Source organism: Chaetura pelagica, unplaced genomic scaffold (genome assembly GCF_000747805.2).
Source record: "Chaetura pelagica isolate M959 unplaced genomic scaffold, ChaPel_1.0 scaffold222, whole genome shotgun sequence".
Lineage (NCBI taxonomy): Eukaryota > Metazoa > Chordata > Aves > Apodiformes > Apodidae > Chaetura > Chaetura pelagica.
Window position 1 is genome coordinate 4,729,858 of NW_009952711.1, and position 24,557 is coordinate 4,754,414.

General features: G+C 38.1%; 1 protein-coding gene across 1 annotated transcript in view; it reads right to left on the reverse strand.

Moving 5' to 3' along the window:
• LIPC (lipase, hepatic) overlaps positions 1-23,796 on the reverse strand; it is a 78,360-nt gene extending 54,564 nt beyond the window's left edge. The window contains exons 1-2 of the mRNA XM_009994534.1: positions 23,735-23,796; positions 21,607-21,748 (exon numbers count right to left, since the gene is read on the reverse strand). Coding sequence (XP_009992836.1) covers positions 21,607-21,748; positions 23,735-23,796 — 204 coding nt within the window. The remainder of the gene's footprint in view (positions 1-21,606; positions 21,749-23,734) is intronic.
• Between the last annotated feature and the right edge of the window lie 761 nt (positions 23,797-24,557).

Consider the following 24,557-nt stretch of genomic DNA (forward strand, 5'->3'; position numbering starts at 1 on the left):
CACCTAGCCTTTCCCCTGGAGATTTCGTTATCTTAGTTCAAGTAGGGTTCAGTGTCCTACTATGTGTGCCTTTATTTTCTGTGTTCTAATTATAACTTCAAAAATATTATTTTTTAATTTTATTTCCACATTCCATTTGGCATCTCATACCAAGACTTCCTGCAGAGAAAGAATTGAGACTATTGGATAGAAACCTTTCTTGTCACATTCTCTCACAGATGGTCCAATCTGCTCTGCAGTTCATGCCTGACAGCTAGTTAATCTGGCAGTGTGGGAACACACATTTGAAAAATGCAAGTTCTGGAAGAGCCTCAGGTAATCACCTTGACTATGTTCTGTACTCGAAAACCAATGGGGTTTTGTGCAATGGCACACAAACCATGTGTAAAGAGAATGATCCTGCTGCTATCACTTACATGTGCTTTTGGAGAGAGACCCACATTTGGTACATGTTCTAAGACGTGAGAGGTGTCTGCCTTTTCTAACAAATGTATCTGGGAAGTTTGGCTGTTGTAATACAAATTAATTAGGACAAACACCTATAGTTCTGTTGTAACCACAGTGGGTATGGAAAATATATGAGTCAGTGTTTTGGTTTATTTTATTTGCTCAAATCAACAGAGAAGATTTAATTTTCTTTGCTTATTGGAGGGAAACACTTTAATGAGTGATAAACTACACAGAAATAGAGAGGTACATAGATGCATCTCATGTGGCATTAAGCTGTGTTGCTACAATCAGCTGCTTATCTGCAGTACCCTGGGCTGTGTAGCCCTGATCAGGGCTATAGCTGTGGCACTGGAGAGCCCTGCAGAATTAGGTGTGCCAGGTCAGGTGTTCCTCTGCAGTCTAACCACACCACCTGGCTCCAGGGAGATGTTCTCCAAACAGGTCAGGTGCCTGAAGAGAGACAACCGTGCTACTGAGTGTATGGGACCCCAACTACATCTCACCTTGTTCCGTCTCAGGATAAATGCAATGAGCAGCCTGAAAGGGCTGTACCACTAAGTGTTCTCAGAGAATTCCTGTATATTAATGATAGCCTCAGGTAAAAGGCTTTCGGTACTGAAGGCAAATAAACAGATTTTAGTAACATTTATTTAATGCTGTGAAAATTCTATCAGTGTTGTTGCTCCTTGTTTAATCCAGCAAGCCAGCTTGGACTGAGATCAGCAGGGTTGACAATTTTGTGTCAGAACCTGTATCCAAATCAGCTGAAAAGGTGACTAAAGGTCTTGCACGTCCTGAGCCAGTCTTTCATGGTGTCTATTTAAAGATACCATTTTGAAGCTTGTCTTATAGCTTACTATTAAATAAAATCACTTTTGGACAAAAGGAGTATTTTCGCAATATATTTGTACAGTGTCTAGCACAGGACCCTCTAGGAATCATCTATACCTAAGCAATAATCAGCTGATGATACCAATTACCCTACTGTCTTGTGTGAAACAGGTTGGATGAACCATTAGAATTTTCTATTTTTTTATCAGTGCTGTCAAACTGTTCTTGGTTTCCTCATTCTCTCTTTTATAATTTCTATTTTTGTTTTTTGGACACGTTGAAGAATTTGGTCCCTGTCCTTAAAAATGTGAGGAGTAGCAGTTTTCACTATAAGGTATATTTTGCTATAAGGTATATTGTAGAAGATAACTCTCTCATATCTAGATGTAACTAGAAATGTTTGGTTTGTGGCAGTTCACTAGCACAGTGCTTTCAAACCTGCACCAGTGGCTTAGTGCAATTTCCTAAAATGTTACAACAGGGGACTAGGAAAAGCGGGTCTGTTCATGGGAGGGCTGAATTTGCTATTCATGGATTTAATTGATTATAATTACAATAATTTCACTTGATACAGAGGATCTAATAAAGGTGAATCTTTACTCAATACTACAAATCTTATATCTGAAATGTTTTTTTCTTTATAGAACTACAGGGCCATGTCAATCCTCTAAATTTTTTTAGAAAAAGACTTTTTGTGTTCCTGATAACCACATGGTATATTGATTCTTAAAAAAATGTATCTTCTAGTCTGTTTGTTCCTGATTATTGAAATTCCCATGTGAAAATACAGAAGTTACTACACTTTAAATGCATCAGATTTTGTTAATTCAAGAGAGATCAAACTGAATTCCATTTGCTCTTAAATGACAGTCTTCAAATGGCAGGAAACAAATTCCTCAAAATGCTACCTCTGTTTTTGCCTGTCCATTTTGTATGGTATTTGTCAAGAGCTAAGTTATCACAAAAATTCAAATGAGTTATTTACTGAAACCTCAAGGCTGAGTATTGAGCAGAATGTTTAATGTCACATTTTCCCACTCCTTTTTGCTGCAGAAATAAGAAATTCAAATCAAGAAATCAGGATTCCATTATGCTTTTATAGATCGTGTACTGATGTAAATTTTGAGATGGGTGCAGAATTTTCCATAGTTTACTGAAAAAGAGAAGTCTCAAAAAAAGCTTTTAGAAGTGTCATAGGGATTCCAGTGAGGTAATGATAATCTTTGTTATGAATTCATCTTAGAAAATTTCACAGTAGCAAAAATTCTGAACTAGCATAACCCCAGGTCTGGGTTTCAAAGGAACTGAATATGTCTTTAGTCAATATTTTTATTTACTTCCAATTCCTTTCACCTGAAAATAATCAATTTCAGAATCAGTAGGGGTTTGGTGATAGGGTCTTTAAAAAGATGTTTAAGGTCATGTATAATCATAGATCTTTACATATACTTTTATTATTTTTCTTTATATGTTTATAAGTCCATTTAGACTTAGGCAGAGTTGGTTGAACTCAAATAACTGGTGTAATTCCCAGGTTCTTTTGGTTTAGCTATAGTTTCTTGAGATCCTTTTTCCATTTTTCAAGGCTTTGTTTCATGCATTGTAGTACTTGTTCCCTTTGAGTGGAACAAAATACCTAAAGAAATAAAGTTCTTACTTGGAATTAGAGGATATGTGTTTCACACTTGAGATTTCATAGCTCAGGATATCTAGGCTGTATCACTGGCAGATGACTACAGCTGCCATCCTTAAAGAGCCACTGATACTGACATGGAGCAGATCACATGTAGCCAGTCTTCATTGGGAATTTTGACAGCCTAAGGATGGCAGGTTTGGTCATAGTATTTTGTTTTATTTTGTTCATGTGTTGAGCCATGTATCCCTGTATTTGGCTGATACATTGTCTGGTGAGCTGTTAGTCTGGGTTACATGATGGTGATCTCATTTTATAAAACAGAACAAAAAAAGAAAACAAAAGGAATTGCTTGTGGGAGAAGGGGATCCCATTACACAGAAGAAGAAAATACCTGATGTTAAATTAAGTGCTTATCAAAACGAACACAACAGAGTATGACGACAATAAATTTAGATAATAACTTGAAAATAAAGATTTCAACAATATTTCCTCATTCATTCAGTACATGTGATTTGCTCAGTCAAAGCCACGTAAGCAGTTTTATGTTAAACACTTGGCTTTATAGTGATAGCTACTAGTAATGACTTCCATGGCCCAGTTACTGTGGACATGATAATAGCTGCCATTGTATAATGTTGGCAGTTTCTCAGTGTAGCAAATAAGGAAAATTCAAGTGTAAAATGCATACGCAATAATTTCTGAAACAAAGTGCTTTCCTGCAAGGCTGCTTAGTTTCATCGGTGCTTATGAATAGGAGTGGTGCTCTTCTGTTAAGGAAATCTGGTTTGGATTTTGTCCAGGCAAATTGGGTGCATTGAGACAAGTGGGTGTAGATAAGGAAACTCCCTTGTTTTCAGTGACAGAAGATCAGATCTACAGAAAATAGAACATTTCAAATGTGAGTATGTTCTCCCTGGGCAGACACTCTGGTCACCTGAAGGAATACTGATCCATCTCCTTTGGTGATGACAAATCAGATGGCCTTTTAAGCATACCCCCAAATAATATTTTTATTGGTCAAGTGTTAGGGAATTTTTATGGTGAGTTTTCTGGGTTACTGAGATATAGCAATTTTAAGTAGAGGCAGCATAAACATAATGTTTTTTAGCTTCGGTTGCTAACTTGAAACAGAAAGGCATCCTTTGACTATAGTTCTTGGACTTGGTTCAGTCAACCTTTGAAGAAACTGTATGTGTTTCAGGACAAGACTTAAACCCAAGTCAATTTACATGCTGAACTAGAACATAACAAAGGACAGTACAAGAAATTATGGTGAATTTTTGAAAAAATCAGTACAAAGCTAAAGTTTATTGCCAGTACTGTTCTTGCAGATCAAAGCTATGTTACACTGGTCTAGGGTTACTTTAATATTTTGCAGCCTCTCATTCCCTTGGTGCGTGTTTTAACCATGTATATTACTACTGTTATAATAAAATAACTTGAAAAAGCCTTCTGCTTTGTATTGGCCTCCTGAGGTAGAAAGTCATAGAGATGTTAAGTCTCACATTGCTTGCTCCAGCTTCATTATATTTGATGAAAGAAATATCTTGGTCGTATCTCAGGATGTGTAGTACTTCCTCAATAACTGGATTGCTGTAAGGAAGGACATTTATTACATAGATCATGAAATTGTATCCTAGTTATTTCTCTGGTCATCTTGGTATGAAGCATATAGGAGGTTGGCAACATATTAACAACTACTGTACAGTAGGATTGAAAGCTTTGAAAAATAGTTTTGTCTTTAGGGTGGATGAGTGGAATATTTACAGTCTTCCTGGAAGATGGACTGTGCAGATTTTTATTCTCTTTGCAGGAAGAGATGTGTGTATATTCTATATAATTTTGGGTCAGAGTGTAAATGTTAGGTTTTGTGAACTCCATGACTAAAACCAGACCGATCAATTATGTCAGTGGGAGGTTACTGCCAAGGTCAAAATTACATTACAGGCCTGGCTAAGTCTGCACTTGTGCAGCTTATACACTGCAGCAATCTTGATGTGCTACCCTAGCAAAGAGCATGTTAGTAGTGAGGATGCAACATATTTCAAATTGCTGTGAATGAAGGATGCTCCTTTGAAAAAAATGTTGGCCATATAACTGTCTCTGCACTGTAGCTTTTGCTTCTGCAAATAGTCACGGGACAGTTTTGTCCATGTTCATGTCAAGAGTATTTAACAGCTCTGATTCATGATCATAGAGCCTGGCCTTCAGTAAATGGACTAAAAGAGCTAAACTGAACCCTTGCCCTATGTCCTGGGGAAGGGGTTGAATATCCATAAGGTTCTTTGTGCCACATGGGGCAGAAGCAGAAGCAGTTACTCACCTGGGACAACCCCAAATAATCCTAGGGCACCCAAATCCCCAGTCAGTCATCAAATTAAAATTGCAAAGGGCACTTTTTTCCTCTGATCTTTGTTTTTGTAAGGAAGTAGAAAAAGCAACTCCTAGCAGAAATCTAATTTGCCTAGAACCATTGTTTGGAAAGTTCTTGGTTTTCCTCATTGCTATAAGACAAAATTATTAGTTTTTAAAAGTTAAGGCTTTTCAGTGTACACAGTGCAATATATTTCCTCCAATTTCTTAATTTTTTCCATACTAGAGCATGGGGTTTTTAACTAAGGGTTTTGCAAGGCATTGAATGTTGAAAGATTGAGAGGTGACGAATGCAGAATCTTTTGTTACACAAAGAAGTAGGAAGTATTGATCCAAAAATGCTGCAAAGCAAACCAATTAGGGACCCATTGACAGCAAAGTGACCTGGTCATCCATCTTTCCAATGAAATATAAAACTTAGGTCCACATAATTTGTGGCCTTTTTAAACACAAACATTTTTCCTGAAGTCTGAATGCTGTTAATTTTGGACTTCTGGCAAAACTCCAAACCAAATAATTATTCTGCTTACTCCTTCCCTAAATTACAGCAGCAGCTTCATTGGAAACAAATGCATTCATAGTGTGCTGACCTAAACTGCTCTTACATTGCTTTGCGCTATTAACTGTTGCTGCGTTTCAGACCATGGCTGGCTGCGTTTCCATGGTGGGCTAAATGATCTCTGGACAAAGCATGTGAATCTTAGCTTGTTTAAAAGGCTTTGGGACAAAAGGTGCTGTATGAATAAATTCTATCATAGAAATATTTTTAGACCCAGAATGTGCATTCAGTGATGCAGCTGGATGGAGAGAGGATATTTGGAAACAGAAGGTGTATGTATGCTCATGGATTGGGAAGGTGGTGGCCTCTGATGTTCGTGAAAAAAAGTACTTTTGCTGAGAAGCACTGTGAAATTACAGAGCACAATGGGGAGCAAAGAGAGAGTGGAGATTTACTAGATAGAAACGGGAGACTCAGTGCTTTGGGGATACTTGTTTCTGTATGGTGAGGCTAGATAGCAGGATGCACTTGGGTTTTTTTCTGAAGATAAAATTATTTAGAAATCTCATAAACTATTCCAGAAATTCTGTGTGTGGTTTCTGAAGGGTCTATATTTTGTTCTAATTATGTTATAGCTTCTTTAAAAAGTCCATACTCTGTCTGAAATGTGAAAGGAAGCCTGAAAGTGTGTAAGATTTGAGCAAGAGGCTTTTACAGGCTTTATCTTCTTACTGTGCTGTTTAGCTACAGCATCATCATTGGTTTTCAGAGCTCTGATCATTGTACAACACCTTCCTGGAGTGTTTTTAAGCTTAAATGCTCAACTGCACAGCTATTTCTATAAGAAACAGGATAGTCTAAACACAAACAGCAAAACAAAAGTTACTTACGTGACCCTGTTCTAATTGTGGGAGAGCCACGTGACAAGAAAGCACTCTTCTCTGATCTAATGGTTTCAGTGGCAGCAAGGAGCAAGGCCTTGGCTTTCACTAACCTTTCTCTCTGTGTTGCGAGTAGAAGCACAGTCTGAGCTTTTCATAGAGCCTGAAAACAGACTACGCTGGAGAGCTGGAGAATTTTCTTTCTGTAGATAACTTGAATTTAGCAAGTACAAGGCACAGCTGCACTCCCATTCTCCTAAGAGTAAGCAGCTTTCTCTTTCACTGGTTAGCAGACTTATAGTCAGGAAAAAAACATAAATTTATTTTCAGCACCAAAGCTATTACTAAGATATATTTTAAATTGCCTAGAAGTCAGATCAGTGTATAGCAAAACAAAGAATGTACAGCCTTCTACTGAAAACTGGTAAGGTTTTGACCCAGTAGTGTAGTCTGGTGGCACAGACAGTCTAGGTTCCTGGTAGCTCCCCACCATCTCTGAGTTTGTGGCTGTATCACAGCTGTGCTGAGGAGTAGCACTGACTTGTTCAGGACCCAAATGGGAGACGCTGCAAATGTTCATCAGCAGTAACACTATGGTGATTTTAGGCTCTCCAGTTGCTTTCTATCTCAGTGAATGGGGCTGCCATCTCCAAAACGCAGCTAAGGATTTGAGCATTCACTTTTTTGCTGTGGATTTGTAAAACATAGCATAAACCTGTGCTGAAGTGCAGCATTCAGAGAGCCAAATATATATATGGATTTTAAAGTATTATATGCTTTGGCACAAAGGTGCTGTATTCTGTGTGCTATATTCAGGTGTCCATGGTGAACTCAGGTATGACTATTCGGTATCTGTCTGTTGTTGTGTGACTCGTACCAGAACTTTAAATCCGTACACTTTTGCTTTCCTAACAGAAATGCATTTAAACCAGAAGTGTTTGATTCATTAGTTGTTATTAATAAGTGCACTTTTAAAAAAATTTCCCTTACGAAACTGTACTGAAAGTAGTGTTCTTTACAAATAGGAAGGTATCAATTCTCACCAAAATGCTGAAGTTTGTCATCAAGGGGAAGAACAAAAAAATTGTATTGTGCCTATTACCAGTCAAAGGGACTGCTGACCATTGTGGATGGGCTCGTAATCCCTACCAGACAAAAAAAAAAAAAAAGAGCATTTAGGGAAATTGAAGCATCTTTGAACAGTCTGCTATGAGTAAAATGGATTCATTTTGCAACAGACTTTATTTGCTATGAATAATTTTATGAGCTTTATTTAATTGGCAGACACAACAATAACGAATCATATCACATTTCTCACAGGCTCTGAATCACGTCTGAGCTCTTTTGCACAGCTAAATGGTTACTAGTTTCCCTCTTTCAACATCTGTTTTAGTCAATCTTGCCAAGTATCCATTCGTTGTTGTTACAACATGATGCTAAATATTTAAAACTACAAACCAGCTTTAGGATGGTGCCTTAACAACATTTAGCTGTCTCGCATTTTGGACTTGTTTACTTTGCATATCATGTACAGGACTTTAGAAGGAAACACAGAAATCTATTAGTAAAAGAAGAAGGGAAACACTGCAAGTACCCATTAGCAGTTTCAGCAGAATGAGAGGTTTGCATTTGGATTTCAGTAGAATATAGACATCTAAATCAATTAGGAAAATCAGCATTTTTTTAATCCAAGCAGAAACAATCCTCAGTCTTTTCCTTCCCTTCAATATTATTCCAATTTTGTGATGTTAAATTATATTAGAAAACCTACTAAAACCTAAGTTAAATTTACATATCAGCAATTCTCATTCAGATACAGTATGTAATGGAGACTCAACACTGCAATATTTGGGTTCCAGAGTGACTCAGTTCTTTTTGAGTGGAAGAACTAACCCTGGATATCAAGAATAATAGTATATTCCTAAACCTCTCCATATGAACCAATCATTTCATTAATATTCTCATTCATAAGCAACAAGGGATCTCATGCTGATTTTAAGCCTTCATTCTAACCTCTCTGTAAAAAAGCAGTTTACTAAAACAACTTGAGTCTGAACAGAACTCAGACCACAACATTTTTCTTACTAGATATAAAAAACATGTGCTTACCCAACTTCGCCTTATTTGATGATATGTTCCACTTTGGCATAAGCTTTTTTTTATAAAATGAAAAGTGAAAAAAGACGTTAATGAAGTTTCCCTCCTTAGAAACAGTGGATAGATATCACAAGCAAACATTTCTCAATTTTATATCCTCTTCAACAGAAGGCACAGCTCTGTCACATATTTGAATGGCTGTTTTTTCAAAATTGGCACCTTCTTCAAAATATTGCTAAATAAGATCATTGTGTACCACGTTCTTATGCCAAAATACATAAGTAAGTCACATATGCATTTAGACATCTGGGACAGGATCTCAGAATTGGCTTTTTTTAACTGTAAAATAACAAGCCTCTATTATGAGCTAAATGCCATTCTCTGTGAGACAAACATAATATTTATCTACCCAAACTCAGCAGAACTGCTTCTCTCAAATTACAGCAAACCAGCAGAGACAGAAGAGAAGGACAAAAAAGATTTAAGCCCAGTTTCTGGATGTTTTTATGTCCAAGGCTGATATGTTATTCTGTTAAAAGAAACTAGTATTTTGCCCATAATGAACAGTTACTTTGAAACTGGCTTTATAATCAAGTGAAAGAATAAGGAACAGTGTGTGAGGGAGATGAGATTTCCTGTTTTGACCCAGGATGGGTAAGATGGTGTACAGATAAAAATGTAAACTATAGTCTTGCACATGCTGGGTCTTGTACAGAAAAACAGGTCTGTGTACTATGATAGGATCTTTGAAGGAAATACAAATAAAAATGAAGCTCTAACATGAGATTTAATTGATCAGGTACAGGGCCAAATATAAAGCCTCTGCTCAAGGAAACGTTTGTATGATATACAGAAGCAGTTAGGGGGCTTGTTATCTTACCATCAGTTGTGACTGACAATATTGTACATTTATTTTGCAGGATTTAATGAAGGAATACCCAGAAAAGCATGATTTTGTGAAAGCCAATCAAGTGGGGATTCATACAGAAAGGTTCTACCTCATTAATTTTCTTGCTTTCTTCAAGGATACGTCCATACCAGCTGTGTCTCGTATGGAAGATATAGGGGATGTAAGGCAGAGGATGATGATCCATGCTTTAGTGAGAATTGCACAGCAGTAGAAGAATCATGTAGTGGATAAAAATCCATCTTTGAACAGGATATTGAGTGTGATTAATAGAAAATGGTACATCCTGAAGGACTTGGGAGACCTCTTTTGTTTACCATTGCATCTGACTACGTAGGGTGGCAGTATCAATTTTAAGATAATCAATTGCTTACAAAAAAAATTAAATAAATTGCAGAATAGTTCAGTGTGTTCTAGGAGATTTATCTAAGATAATCTGAGATAAGTATCAGTCAAATACAATGCAGACAAACAAGTTAATTTTTGTAAGTACATATCAAATGTATTAAGAGCATGTTCACAGTAAAAACTGTGAGCTAGAGGATTTTAAGAATTCTGGCTGTTTTAATCTTAAAAAAAAATGCTTGAACAGCTGTCCCAATGAGTTAGAGGAATGAACCCTGCAGAGAGTTTGAGGAGGAAAGGGGCATAGCTGAGAGTTTCTGAAGGATTTATTTCCTAGCCTACAGAAATAATATGAAAATGATATTTGTCTAAGACAAGAACATTGCTCTTGTTTGCTTTCCTAGGGGAATTTGCGTCTCAGTTTAGATGAGAGAATCCATGGGCATTTAACTACAGCTCTGGAGAGTTTGCTCCAGTACAAAATGTTTACCTCTCCAAACTGCAGGGCTTGCATATCATTTTCCATATCTCTTATAGGTCCCCTCCTGTTAGGAGCCAAATCACTGTATGTTTGCAGAGCAAAGTTCATTGAAGTCTCAATCTGGGAAGCACTTTAGAGTCGCAACTCTAGCTAAGAGAGTATTCACAGCTGGTGAAAGGAAATAAAATATAAGGAAGTGTGAGAAATGACAGAGAAAAAAAAAAAAAAAGAGGAGGCTGAAAAGACACGTTAAACTTTCATCTCTAGTTTGTGGGATAAATGCAAGCCACTCTACTCAGTAAACATAGCTCAACCTCTCTATATTTCATGAAGAGGCAGGAAACGGAGTTTCCATATCCCTGAATTTTACTCCCCCCCTACACTGCCCTCGTGTGGTCTTAGCTCCAGCACAAAAAAGGGTGCTGGAAGCACAAAACATTACGCTTAGGATTTTGGAGTAGTGTAAAGCCAGTCACATCAGATTTTGGACCTCATTCAGGTGCTTAATTCAGGATATTTTAACCAATCCTACTGTTCTGGACTAAAATCTCAAAAAAAAATTATAAAATATTAGAATCTGTTGTTATTTGATCAGAACAGCAGTTCCTAATCTGTCAGTCCCTGTGCTCTGAGAGCAGGCTTTACTGTGATCTCAGTGCCAGTTTCTTGCCCTATTTCAGCCTCTAGGTTTATGTCTCCAGGTTGCTGTTGTGTGGCTTGCGCGAAATCACAGAATCGTTCTGGTTGGAATAGACCTTTAAGATCATCAAGTCCAACCATGACTTGGTGGTTCCAGTTCTTTGCATAGGTTATGGGTGTTTATATAATGAAAGTTAGTATCTCCAAGCAAATGGCATGATTACACAATCAGATATCTGAAACAGTGAGGTGAAGGCTTTGGGCTAGTGGGACCATTTTCTCTCAGACGTGGCTCCTAGATATGAATCGTGTGTTAATTAAGTTTAAAATACCCCAACTACAGAATGTGCTGAATATGTGTAAGTCATCTATAGAGGAGTTTTGTCCTCAAACACTTGTGTCCTATCACAGGTCTAAACTGCCTAGAAGCAGAGAGGCAATTCCACAAGACTGGAGGAAGCAACTGTTTATTGTAGCATTACCCATCAGTCAGTACAGGGTGATTTTTGATCAGTTAGTAATGTCTGAACAGGATCTGACTGTAGCCAACTGCAGCCAGGATTGTGGCTATGTGTAGTGTTGCCTGGGCTTTCCTGACTCTCAGTATCACCTCTTCTTCCTGCCTTGGGCTCTTTACTATTTTGCACCTGACCACTGCTGAAGGAAGGGCCAAGCTTTCCAAGGATGGAGGGCTCACACTGTCTATGGCATGGGCAAATCTAAGGCTAATAAAGCCAGCAGCAGTGTGCTGGCTTACACTGAATTGTGGCCTATAAATATTTCTACACCAGTGATGTGCTGGGCAATGTCCTACTTCAACTGCTGCCTTAACTGATAGTAAAATGCAGCATTGGAGAGGGCACTCAGCCAGAGCTCTGGGTTCTCTTCCTGGCTTGGCCACAGTCATGCTCCATCTGTTTTGCTGTCTGTCACATGGGAGTAGTAAGACTGAAATTCCCTTGTAAAGGGCTTATATATCTACAATGCACTATGTAAGAATTAACTGTTTTTACTGTAGATTTTGGGAGCCAACTTTTGACCTTTCTGTGCACTCATATGTCATCAAATTGTCATAAGCCTGTTTGAAGAAATAATTTAAGCAACAGACTATAGCAGAATGAGAATTGCAAAAGCCACTCACATCAGATCTAATGGAAGGCCTTAGTCCCACCATCAAAACAGGAGAAACAGATCTAGACAGCAGCAGATCTCAGAAACCATTTCACACCAAGCCCTCCTGAAAGAGTTGGAACTGATGTAAGTTCATTTGTGTGTGATTCAAAGAAAATTCTCAAGCAACAGGTGAAAGAAACAAGTGTTGTGAAACTGAATATGATGAGGCCTGAATATGATGACCTCAACTGTCTCCTTGAATCCTTTTCTGCTTGTTAGTGAATGCCCCTTTCCTTCAGTTCAGGCACTCTCCTGTTTAGGCAAACACAAGTATCAGCTATGTACAGTACACTTGGTCCAAGGGAGACAACAAAGGAAGCAGAAAGGGCAAAAGCAACTTTTCCATGAGAAACCACAGTCTGGTCTTTGCAGGCTATAGCAACTCTGAGAGTAAAATGGGTACTGCGTCTGCTAACAGGCAGAGTTCTTAAAGGTTTACAAGAGGAAAAAGACATGGTGATTTTGTGGCAACATACCACGTGCTCTGATTTCCACGTTTAAGAAAAGGCAAAGGGTGCTGGTAGAATATATGAGAGCGATACCCTTAGAAAATAGTAACAGAATCTGAAAAAAAATCCTTTTCAATTATGAGTCATGATTTCTCAACAGTGCATCCATTATAGAATAAAATACTACCCTGACTGTCACTATGTAGAGCCTAATTAATAATTGAGGAAACATTTTAACAGTCATAAAAATGAAGGTACAATTATTTGACGATGATCTGATAATGACTGGTTTGTGGAAAGAAGTTTGGATTTTGGCAACTCCCTCCAAAGACAATTCCAACCAGAAAAGAATATGATTTGCAAATAGTGGTGATCTGTACTTTACAACTGTATCAGAAAAGAAGGCATCTGAACTACATGGCTATGAAAACAGAGATTTCGCAGTTTTTCTATTTGTTCTCCCTAATTTTCTGCAAATTTCCTGTGTTGAAACCAGTGCTCCCCATTGTTGGCCCCAGTTCCCCCCTTCCGCTACTGTTCTCAGATGTTCCTGATTGTCTCGTACTATGCTAAATTATATGCAGTTTGCCACAGGTGCTTCTGGCATCCTTGATCACAGTGATTATCGGCAAATCCAAAAGTGGATTAGCAAAGGTAATAATTAAATGGACACAGAAACATGTGGGAAGAGCTGGTAGTAGGATAACTGTCCTGCTTAGTGAAAGGTGTATGTGCATGAGATTTTGCATCTAAACTACACAATAACTAAGTGATCATTGTAGAAGGTGCATTCATCAATCACTTGTGGAAATAATCTGGTGGCAGGAAGATTAAGAGTCTGCCATGTGCTTTGTTGTTACCTGAAATTTGTAGATATTTGTGGATTGTTTCTGCTTTATGTTGAAATTTATTATCATAGATGATATGTGTAAATGGGTATGTACCTCTGTTCTCTAGTGATGTCCATTGTTCTTGCTCCTCTCCTCTCTCTCACCAGGCACCATCCACAAAAATGATAAGTTCTCATTAAAGAACTCAACTGCCATGTATTAATTTTAGATGGTGCCTCAGCTATACTGGCAAGTTAGATTCCCACAGACCACTGTGCATATATTAACATTGCTCTAAGGCCCATCCTTATTGTATCTGGACACTGTTTTGTGTGATCAGAACTCTGACAGCAAAGCTTTTGACTAAATCCACAGGAAAACTCTGTTTAGCACTCAGCAATCTGATCTCCATTATCCAGTTGGACTATTCCTTTGAGTTGTGCCTGGAAGTTTTATTGCAACTATTTGAACCTTAACTGGAGATCAGAGTAGAAAGGAGAATTTAAGAAAGTAGAAGTAGCAAAGAAAGATAACTACTTTTATTTATAGCAAAAGGCATTTTAGTGTGAGCTTAGAAAGGAAAGGCAAAAAATTTAAATCCAGCCTTTCAAGATGTAGCTTTCCATGTTATTTTAAATTTGGATCATGATTCAGTGTATTCGTGTGGCAGTCCATCCCCCACTTTTAAAAGAACAGTAATTCACTCCATTATATTCTGACTATGCAGGGAGTTTTTCTGATGCTCTGTCGCAGTCCTACAACAAATGACCAAGCCAGGGCACAAATTCAGTCTTAGCTGCAGATTTGTTACTGTCTCTTTTCCTGTCTCCCAAAGTAGACTTTGTTGTGGATGGAGGTTAGTGCACCCAAGCATGGGATCTCACTAACCTGTTCTCCACCAGTGAGATGATGAATTTGCAGGACAGAAAAGGTCCCAAAGCATTTTACCTTTTGGACTATGGGCCAAATATTTCTTGATTGCCCTGGTGTGGGTCAGAAATGTCTCAGTTACAACAGCATAGATTGGATAAGCCCTGTTGGCCTCAGTGGGATGGCTGAATTTGGCCCATTACTTTACAACTGTGTTATTAAAACAGTCAATCTTCTGTCTGCAAGGAAAAACATATATATATATATATATATATATAGAGAGAAGCAAACCCATCAGATGATGGCACAGAATCCCAACATTAGAGCAGAGCACATGCAAAGCTTTGCAAAAAAATAAGTTGAAATTATGGCTATTTATGAAATTAAATGGAAGAGAATTCTAACTTTTACAGTTCTTGTGCAATCACAAATGGATCTAAACTGAATTAGGAAAAAAAACCAACACCAAAACAATGGCAGTAGATAATTTTTGCATATATATATATAAATTCACATATGTCGGGATGTGCTATGGATAGTGTTGTAACAGGATAGGATATCAGACTTAATCTTGCTTTGTACTGCAGTGCTGACAATGTATGTGTTGCAGCACTGGAGAAAAAAGCAGCCTCCTCATTATTCTGTTTTGCAGCACACCAAGGCATCTGGGCAAGGAGACTTGCAGAACCATGGCAGGGCTGGAAAAAAATTGCCTGAAATGAGGTGTAAAGGTGAATAAAAAGTTATTTCCATGTTCTAGCTTGAAGAAGAGGGTATTTCTTTCAAAAAGCAGGAAGATAAATTAGAAAGATTTGCATCTAATGTGAACAGTTCCATGTATTTCCAATTAAGAGAAAAAAGCATAAAAAATTATGATGAATGATGCGTCTGCTTGGTCCTGTTCTCATTATACATACATCTGAAGTGGAACCAATGTCATTTATGAATAATTTAATTAAAATAATGACAAGTATTATTTTTGTAGCATACAAAACTGTAAACATTAATAAGGGAGAGAATCATGAAATGCAAGCTTAATTACAAAAACTAGGATAATCAGCTGAACTGATGCAGACAAGACAATTAACTCTTTAGAAAGCAGTTTACAGCTGTTAGGGTGGAACTAACATCCTAAGAGAGTTAGCATAGTCATTACTTTGAAGTCCACAATGTTTTGGAATAAACCATAAAAGCGACCTAAGATCTCTTTATTCTGTATGTCTTTTGAATATTCTACAGCCCTTAGAATTTCTCCCAGTATTTTGTTTCTGTTGTCTGCCAGCCCCAGGGCATGGTACTAAATCTCTATGCCAGCTCTTCTTCATAGTGGTGGCGAAGCTGTCATCAGGTGTAAGTAGAGAGTAGATGATACCCCTGGATCACTGCAGGCATTTGTGTCATGTTACCCCTCTCCTATCTGTAATTATTAACATCTGCTTAAAAATGAGTAAAGTTTCTTGCATCTTGCATTCTCCTGGAAAGAACTACGCTGGTCTGCCTGGTGGAAACATACTTCTGATTTCCTGTCTGTCCCTGCTTTTACTTGGGGACGTTTTTTGTAACTTCTTCTCTGCTCAGGTTTCCCCCCCTCGCCTTGATGTATTTAAAGGAAACAAGCATATTCTTTGTACTATCAGGATAAACAAAGAAGTTGTCAAAGCCTTCTCCTTTAAGATGGACTCCCCTGATTATTATTTCTAGCTTTATTTCAGCTTTCTTTAATCTTGGTACCAAAATTGTGCAGTTTTCTGTCTGGCTGTAGGGGAGAACACTTTTCAAATCGGGTCACCCTCTGCAAGGGTGAACTTTCAGTCCAAGTTCAAAATGAAATGCATCAGAAAGCTGAGAGTTATCACTCTGAGGATAAAACATACAGAGCTTCTAAAACCATAAACATTGTACTTGACAGCATGTCTGTTGCCTACTGCAGGCCAAAATGACATCATCTGCTCTGCAAGTGGCACTGCTTTTTTTACTCAGAGTATTCATTTCTCTGCTTTTCATTTCCCAGTACCTCATTTCTGACTCATCATATGAACTGAGCAAAAGAAGAATGGGAATTGGTAGCTGAGGTTTCATATTTTTCTTTCAGAGTCACTGCACTCTCACCCTCATCAAGCATGCTACCTCTGCACTTTGAGGCCAACCCTTTCCCAGCTCTGTAATTATATAAGTTGCAACAGAATTACAAAATAAGCAAACGTGTGATTGTGGAGCTAAAATTCTGATCACAAATTACAGATGTGATAGACAAATTTAGATGACATTTACACTTTCTGAATAAGGGGGGTGATTTGACCTTTGCCACAATGTTTTAAAAGCTTAGATTTTGGAATATGGCATATTAATAATTATTAAATTAGGTAAAAAATTCATCAGTATAGCCAGTTCTAATTTAAAACTATTTTTAATGAGAATGAAACTAAGAAATTGTCTACTAGCATGAATCAAACTCAAATTAAGGAAAAAATCTTAACAACGTGACATCTAGTGGCTGCACAGCGACATGACTGAAACCCCCAGAGCAAGGCTGTGCACAACCTGGGAAGTGCAAGCCAATACAGGTGCAGCAACAAAAGCAAATGTCATGTACTTTTGAAGGGAAAATACCTGAACATGGCTTTAAAAAACCTCTTCTGTTAGCTGGCACTTGTCTCTCAGAGGACAGTGCATCCCTGGAACACAGGGCAAGTGATGTTCTAACATGAGAAGTGGATCCCACTTCACTCTGTGAAATACTAAAATTTACTTCAATGGAGAAGTATTTCTGACCCTAAATTTTAATTCCGGATTTAATACCAACTCTCTGAACGTAATTCCTCTTGGCTTGAGTTTTCCCACCTGCAAACTAGGGATAATGCGGGGAAAATATTCAAGTGTGGCTTTCCAGCAGTGCTTTAGGTCAGTTCTTACAAAATGTTTGCCATTTTCAGATGGAAAATGCTACTAAGGGCATTTAACAAAGCAGTCTTACAATGACAGGTAATTGAATTGATTATGCACAGGAGATTGTGCCGGTGCAATACAGCTGCCCTGTGTTTTAGGCAAAGTCCAGTTTACATGAGTAGACACAAGGGGCATCAGCCAGCAGACCTGATCAGTTGTGATCATGTCAACGGACACAACTGTTTGAGAGACACCTGGAATTATGGTGCTTCTGCTCTCAACAATGCACAGAGCAGTATGATGCTGCCAGGAATAGGAATATTTCCCATCTTTCTGTTCTACTGAGAACTTTTTCTCCCAGGTTTATTAAAATTTTTATTTATTATTTCATTTTTAATTGTTAGCACAAATTTTGCTGCTTTTGGCATTTTCTGTGTATCAAAGTTTCCCTTCTCTTTTTCATACAATTCCAGCTTGAGGGAACGTAAGGAGAGTAGAATTTGGTGGTATGAAATGCTGAAATAGTACAAATTTCAGCAATGTTGGAAATGTCTGTTGCTCCTTAGTTTGAATATGTAGTAATTTTATTTTTTTAAATTTTTTTCATTCCATGTGCATTCATCAACTTTGAGTCTCTCCAACAATGGCAACTTAATATTAATAAGTCACGTTTGCCAGTAGCACTGAGGTTTGTATGTTGCCAAGAGCAGTTTTACACAGAGGATATATGTTCCAGGGTTCTTAAATATAATCAACTTAAAATATTACTAGAACTTACTACATTTCCTATTCATATGTAACAAAACTATGATTGTCTTGGAGACAATTTATGCAGGAAAATACATGATTTTTTTCCTAGAAAGCAAAATACTGTTAAACAACCTTGCACACTATGGATTGGTACATGGTACATCTCTTATTATAAAGATTTAATATTTCCATAGTAAGTTTCAATGATAAACTGTAAGGGCTGGCACTAAATAAGTTTTAATGACAGAAAATAGATTTGCGCCTCTATATGGACAGACAACTGATTTCCTCAGAGGCAAAAAATACCAGATGACATTTCAGGACAGATTGACAGGCTGTGTTTGTACAGAATTAATCTCAGGTAGAAGTGTTTTGTGCAACTGTGAATGCATGGGGGTTTAGAGGGAAGTCTGTAGGAATCATACAATTTAGGAGGGCTGTAAACACACACTCCATAGAATTGGGAATCCAAACTCCATGGAGTTTTATCTTCAAGTGTGAGTCCAAGAGAGACACTGATTTTCATCTACCCTGGTTCTCCCCAGCTCCTCACCCTTCTCTCCCTTTATCCAGTATCAGATTATAAGTGGAAGCAAAGGCTTCATGTTGGGCCTCAGCAAAAGCCCCAATTCCAATTCTTCAAGTCTCTGTCAGGATTTTACTTCTTGGTTCTGGCCTAGTGGTTGATATGCTGAGGTGCTAGATGAGTAATTCACTTTTAACTAGGGTTATGGAAACAGAGCAGGGGAATCAGTTTGTAAAGACTACCTACAGAGTATGTTGTAGTAGTAGCCAGGGAATAACCTAATGCTGGAAAACACAGATAAATTACTTTCTGGTACCACAGTCTTCTCAGTGTTTCTATAAAGCAGAAGCCAATGACTACTGTGTTAAGGACTTGAAGCATACTGGCAAATAATCATGATAGGGCAAATTAGGACATCTCACAGTCCAGTCTTCACATTCCTTCTTAAACAAGAGGAAGAAGCAATTTATTGCATTCTGTCATTAGACAAATATTCAGCTCTCAAATGTAACAGTACTGTTTTATTGAAACTTGTAGACATCAGCCTGCACTCTCCATATGTTCAGGGTTTTACAAGCTGTTTCCATTACAAAAAGAAACCAATTCTGAAGCCAGATAGTTAATTGGTTAAATCCTTTTTATTTACCAAAAACTGTAGGTGAAACACTGTTCCCTTCAATAGAGTAGGCAGATTCCTTGTTCACGCTTCCACACCTTTTCTAGAAACCACTCTGATTATAAAGCTTTCTCTGAGGATGATTCTTCCATGGTTTCTTTACAATTCTGGTTTGGTTTATTTATTATTTTATTTTATTTTATTATTGCATTGCATTCGTTAGGGCAAGAGCAGTGTTTTTCAGCCATAAAGAACTGCTAAATCCAACCCTTTAAAAAGATCTGTTCATTTCTGCTGTATTCTGTGAGAATGAATTTCCTAGGTAGTCTATATTTTGCATGGAGTACTTATTGATACTAATCATGGATTAGTAGAAAGCATAACTTGCACTGTCTGTATAGTTAATGCAAGTGTTGAAAAGTTTCTGTAATCAGAAGAATATGCTCCTGGTTTTGTTTGTTTGTTTGTTTTTCTTCAGGATGAGTTAAGACAGGACAAAACACTTATGAATCCTCTGGCCAAATTATATGATTTAACATGCTTCTCAAAAGGAAGAGATATTATCCTGTGAGTTTTATGGTGGGAAAAGCTGTCTGTAATAAAAGTTTCAGGACACTAGTTTGTCCAGCTGCAGTTACTCTTCAGGCAGAAATTGCCCCATGTATTATTCAGGTTGTCACATCAGTCTTAAATCCACTGAAAGACATTAAATTATAGATTTGCACATTTCAGTTTATGTTAACTGATAGTGAGGGTCAGTGTTCAAGTTGTTTTCTTAATTTTTAATGGCATCAGCTCAGTGACATGAAAGTTGAATCAGTGGAAGAGATTGATTTAGGAACTCTCAAGGGTCCCCCCAGACTCCCATTCTTCACCATGCTGGAAGTAATCTGCAGTACAAATGATGGTCTCCATTGCAGGTAGGAGCTGTGACTGCACCACACACAGGCTTTCTGTATAGCACACTTGGGAATCAAGAGCCTTTTGCACAGGTTAGCTGCTGGAGTCACTTGACTTCCCAAAAGACTCATGGCCTATGCCACTGCTACTATTAGCATCCCAAACAGCAGCTGTAAAACCTAGATTGTACCTGGTGCAGTCACACCTTCTGTTGGCACTGTGGAGGAACACAGATGGAGCAGCTGCTGCTTACCTACCCTTCCTAAGCACCAGTGCTGCACCACAGCCTGCCTTTTAGCAGCTGTTACAAGACAGGAACAGGAGGTCCAGCAAATTAAGCATAATTTGAAAGTGTGCAGTCCTTTCTATATAATGTCTGTCTTATCATTCTTTCACTCACTCCATAGTGGCTTTATGTGTGAAAAGACAGCCTGTTTCCTCTTCAAAAGAGAAAGGAGAATTTCAGAATTGCTGAATATTTCTTGTGAGGCAAATCCAAACATACAGGGCCCCATTAGCGATCACAGTGGTGTAACTGCTATTGTGGAGAAGTTAATTTTAGATTTTTAAAAAATAAAACCAGACCATTTTGTTTGACTTTTCAGGGCTTTGTAACCAGCAGAGGCTCAAGTGCATTTCAGAGAGATATTTTTTTTACTCATACTTCTGTTCTGTGGAGTGCTGCTCTGTAAACTGGTGGAATAGGCCAAAGTCATACTGCCAGCTATGGTCTTGTCTCAACCCCTTTTTACTAAATGTTCTTTGAACACTGTTTAATCTCATCTTTCCTGCACACATGGTGCACCTTTTCTCTGAAATACAGGGTGTGTGTTTCCCAGTCTGGTGAGCAGTCTTGTCTCTCTGGGACTAGCTCTGAGGAACATCTCTGTTGGTTTTGGAGCTATACTCTGCCTTGTAAATTATGAGAAAGTAAGTACTATGGTGTTTTTTATGGTATTTTTAAAATCAGTACCTGATGCTCCAGTTGATCTTGTTTCTACGTAAGATGCTTTTTTTGCTAACTAATAATGGACTGTGAGTTTTCCTAGCTGACTGTTAAGAAATCAATGTATTGAAGTAAAGCGGTTACACAATTGTCTTAAAATTTAGAGGCAGCAGAGTGCATTTCAGCGGGCAGAATTTAAAGTAATTAGTTCTGTAAAAGAAAAAAGGCAAGCCTGAGGGTATAGCAATTCCTTTATACTCACCTCTCCTGGAAAGTTCTTTTGCATCACCATTCAGCTGATTGATACTATGTGGGAGGAAGGGTTTTAATTAGAAAGGTGCAGCTGAAGGCTCAGTTTACACTGCTAGACATGTGCAACTTTGTTGAAATGGAGTCCTGTGCAGGGAGCTTCCTTGTAGACCCCTGTAGCTCATGTTATTTCCCAATGCCTACTGAAGCCCCTCCATCTTCTATCCTCTATGTGCATTACTGAACAAACAGGTAGAGCAAACAAAAAGTACCTTTGACTCTTCAGACACAGGCAGTACTTGTTTGCGATAGGAGTTGGCCAGCTTCATGTCATCCAGTTCTTCATGGACATGCTGCTGCCTACACCGATAATCTCCAGAAGGCCACTCTGTGTCAGATTTTCTTACTCCATCTCTGTAATTCAAATGGAAAACATTTCATGTGTAGTATTTCACATCTTAGCATTCCTTGGGGAACCTGAAGTGTAGGTTAGATAGTTCACAGAGTCTGAGGTCTAAAGATGCTGACAGGTGTCCTTTTAAGATGGATTTAGTCCATAACGTGTCTCAACTAACCTGACTGAGGGGAACAGAAGGTTTATGGAGTCCCAGTTTCTGCTTCACCATTTGAGTTGCAAAAGCAATTGCAGTATATTTCACATCGAAAGACAGTGAATAATTCTGTCCTCCGTGGTAGAATTCTGTCTACTTTAGTAGTGCTTTTGTAGTGAGGAATGTCCAACCTTTAGTATCCAGCACAGAGAAATGAAAATTATATATGCAAGTATTTTGACAGCTTGTATAGCATCTGGCAAATGATGTGTAGGAAGGCTTGTTCTCTTGTCTGTGTACAAGCTAAACACTTACTAGTTCCCACCTGTTAAAGATGAAATACTGTATAATGAAATTTAAAGTATTAGAAGCTCTTAGGAGAAATCTTTTTATTTTGTATCTGTCTCATATTTTATTATGCTATGAGGATACACCAAAAATGTCAAGACAGGACTTAAAATGTAATCTTAACTCTCACACTAGACATTAACTTGAACTTTGTGTGAATCCAAGGGAATGCAAATATTTATTTATTTATTTTAATGTTGGTTGGCCAAGCTGTCTATAATTAGCTAAAGAACTGAATAGCACATCAGTATTAATGAAAACCTTATAAAATATTAGTACTAACCAATCTTTAACTTCAGTAAGTATTAGAATCCTGTAGTAGAACCTTTAACAGTTATTTTCTACCACAGAAACTAAATAGGAATGATGAAAATTGTAGTGCATGGTTTAAATGTTGTAGGACCAGTGAGATATGTATGTGGGTAATGTACTAAACAGAAGAAAGTACAATCCGAGAAACCATACCTTTAAATTAAGCTTATGATTAAATATTTTTTAATTGGAATAACTTCCCAAGCATTTAAGGCCATGTAGCAAGAGGACAAGGGGTAGTGGCTCAAAACTGGAAGAGGGGAGATTTAGATTAGACATTAGGAGGAAATTCTTCACTATCAGGATGGTAAGACACTGGAACAGGTTGCCCAGAGAAGCTGGGGATGCCCCTTCCCTGAAAGTGATCAAGGGCAGGTTGGACAAGACTTGGAGCAACCTATTCTAGTGGAAGGTGGCCCTGCCCATTCAGGGGTGTTGGAACCAGGTGATCTTTTAGGTTGCTTCCAACCCAAACCCATGATTCTGTGATTTCCAGAAGGGAGAATAAACTGTTTGCTGACATCCCATTATTATTGAATTCTGTAATGGATTATAAACAGAAAATTCTGAAACTAATATTTCTGAATTTCTCATGTTAAAGCTATATAGCAATTCATCATTTGATAGGGAATATAGATAATCTAATTAGGTTATTTTGGAATATATTGAATGTGGAAGTTATTCAATAAGAATGCTTTCTAATCCTAGAAATGTGCCTGTATGAGCTACATCAAGTATGTATGCCTGTTTCAAACCCTGTTCCATTCTGTTCCTGAATACTCTTCCAGATTTCCTGGGCTGACTTTGGCCATTACTTGCTACCTTGCATTTGTCTCATGATGGCTGGGGTGCTGGTGGAACCAGCCACTGTCCAAGCTATGCTCTGCTTGTCCCAACCAGCTGCCACAGGTGGCAATCCTGTCTGTGCTGTAGTTGCTCACAGCTTCTCTCACCAGGCAGCTCTTCCCTTGACAGTGAGTTCAAGAAAGGATGGAAAGATTCCTATAAAGGAGCAGGGGAATTCATAGAAAGCTGCAAAAAACCCTCAAACATAGAAAGTGAGGGAAGAGGTACTAGAAAGCATCAGGAATCTCTCCAGAAAGCAGGATGTGGATTCCTAGAAAGTTCAGTGAAAGTCTGAACAAAGTGTAGGAAATCCGTGGGGAGCCTCAAAACCAGATTTTCATACCTATGACTGATGAATGCACCATAGAGCTTGACCTGGCTAAAGGCATTTAAAATATTGGCCATGTTGAATAGTTACAACCCCACATATTAATCTCTTGTGGCATATTCCTGCTAGATAGGAAGTTCCTCATTGCAAATAAATTCTGTTTTAAGTCACCAGGCTTTTAATTCAGCCTTTCTTGCAAATGCGTCACTCCAAGAATCTGCAGTTTTCACTGTATTTGCTGTTTCTGTAAATCTTTGCACAGCATCTATTGATCCAAAAGGAAGTTAATTGGAAATACAGAGCAACAGGCATGAACATGGTCCCAGAAGAGCATTCTTTGTCTGATGCTGAACTGTTAATCTTTATTATTCTTGGAAAACATTCTCCAGACTTCCACATTGTGACATCTTCAGATGCCAAGTGAAGGCAGAGTCTTTTTTTTATACCGAATCTCATGTTTTTCCTGAAGACTGTTCCTATTCAGCCAATCATTTTAGGTAAACATTGTAAGTCAGGTTCATGTAAAGCTAAATCCATACTCTGTTGACTTGGGGCTTTTTACATTTTTTACATTTGCAAGGGCTGGGTAGATTCAGAGGTCAGAGTCCATGTCTAAGGCCATGGATGCCATACTGATTCACAGGTCTGTGGCCTGTGATGTGGTTCTCTGAATGAATAACAACTCACCCTGCAGATCTGCAGCCTCTCTGTGATGTTTCAGTGACTTTTTATACTGACATAATAAGGCTTTGTAGGCTGCTCCCAGGTTTTGTAATGGAATAGCTCTGATGACAGTGAGGGAGGGGGTTTGTCCTTTGCTTGCAGATTACCATGGCAG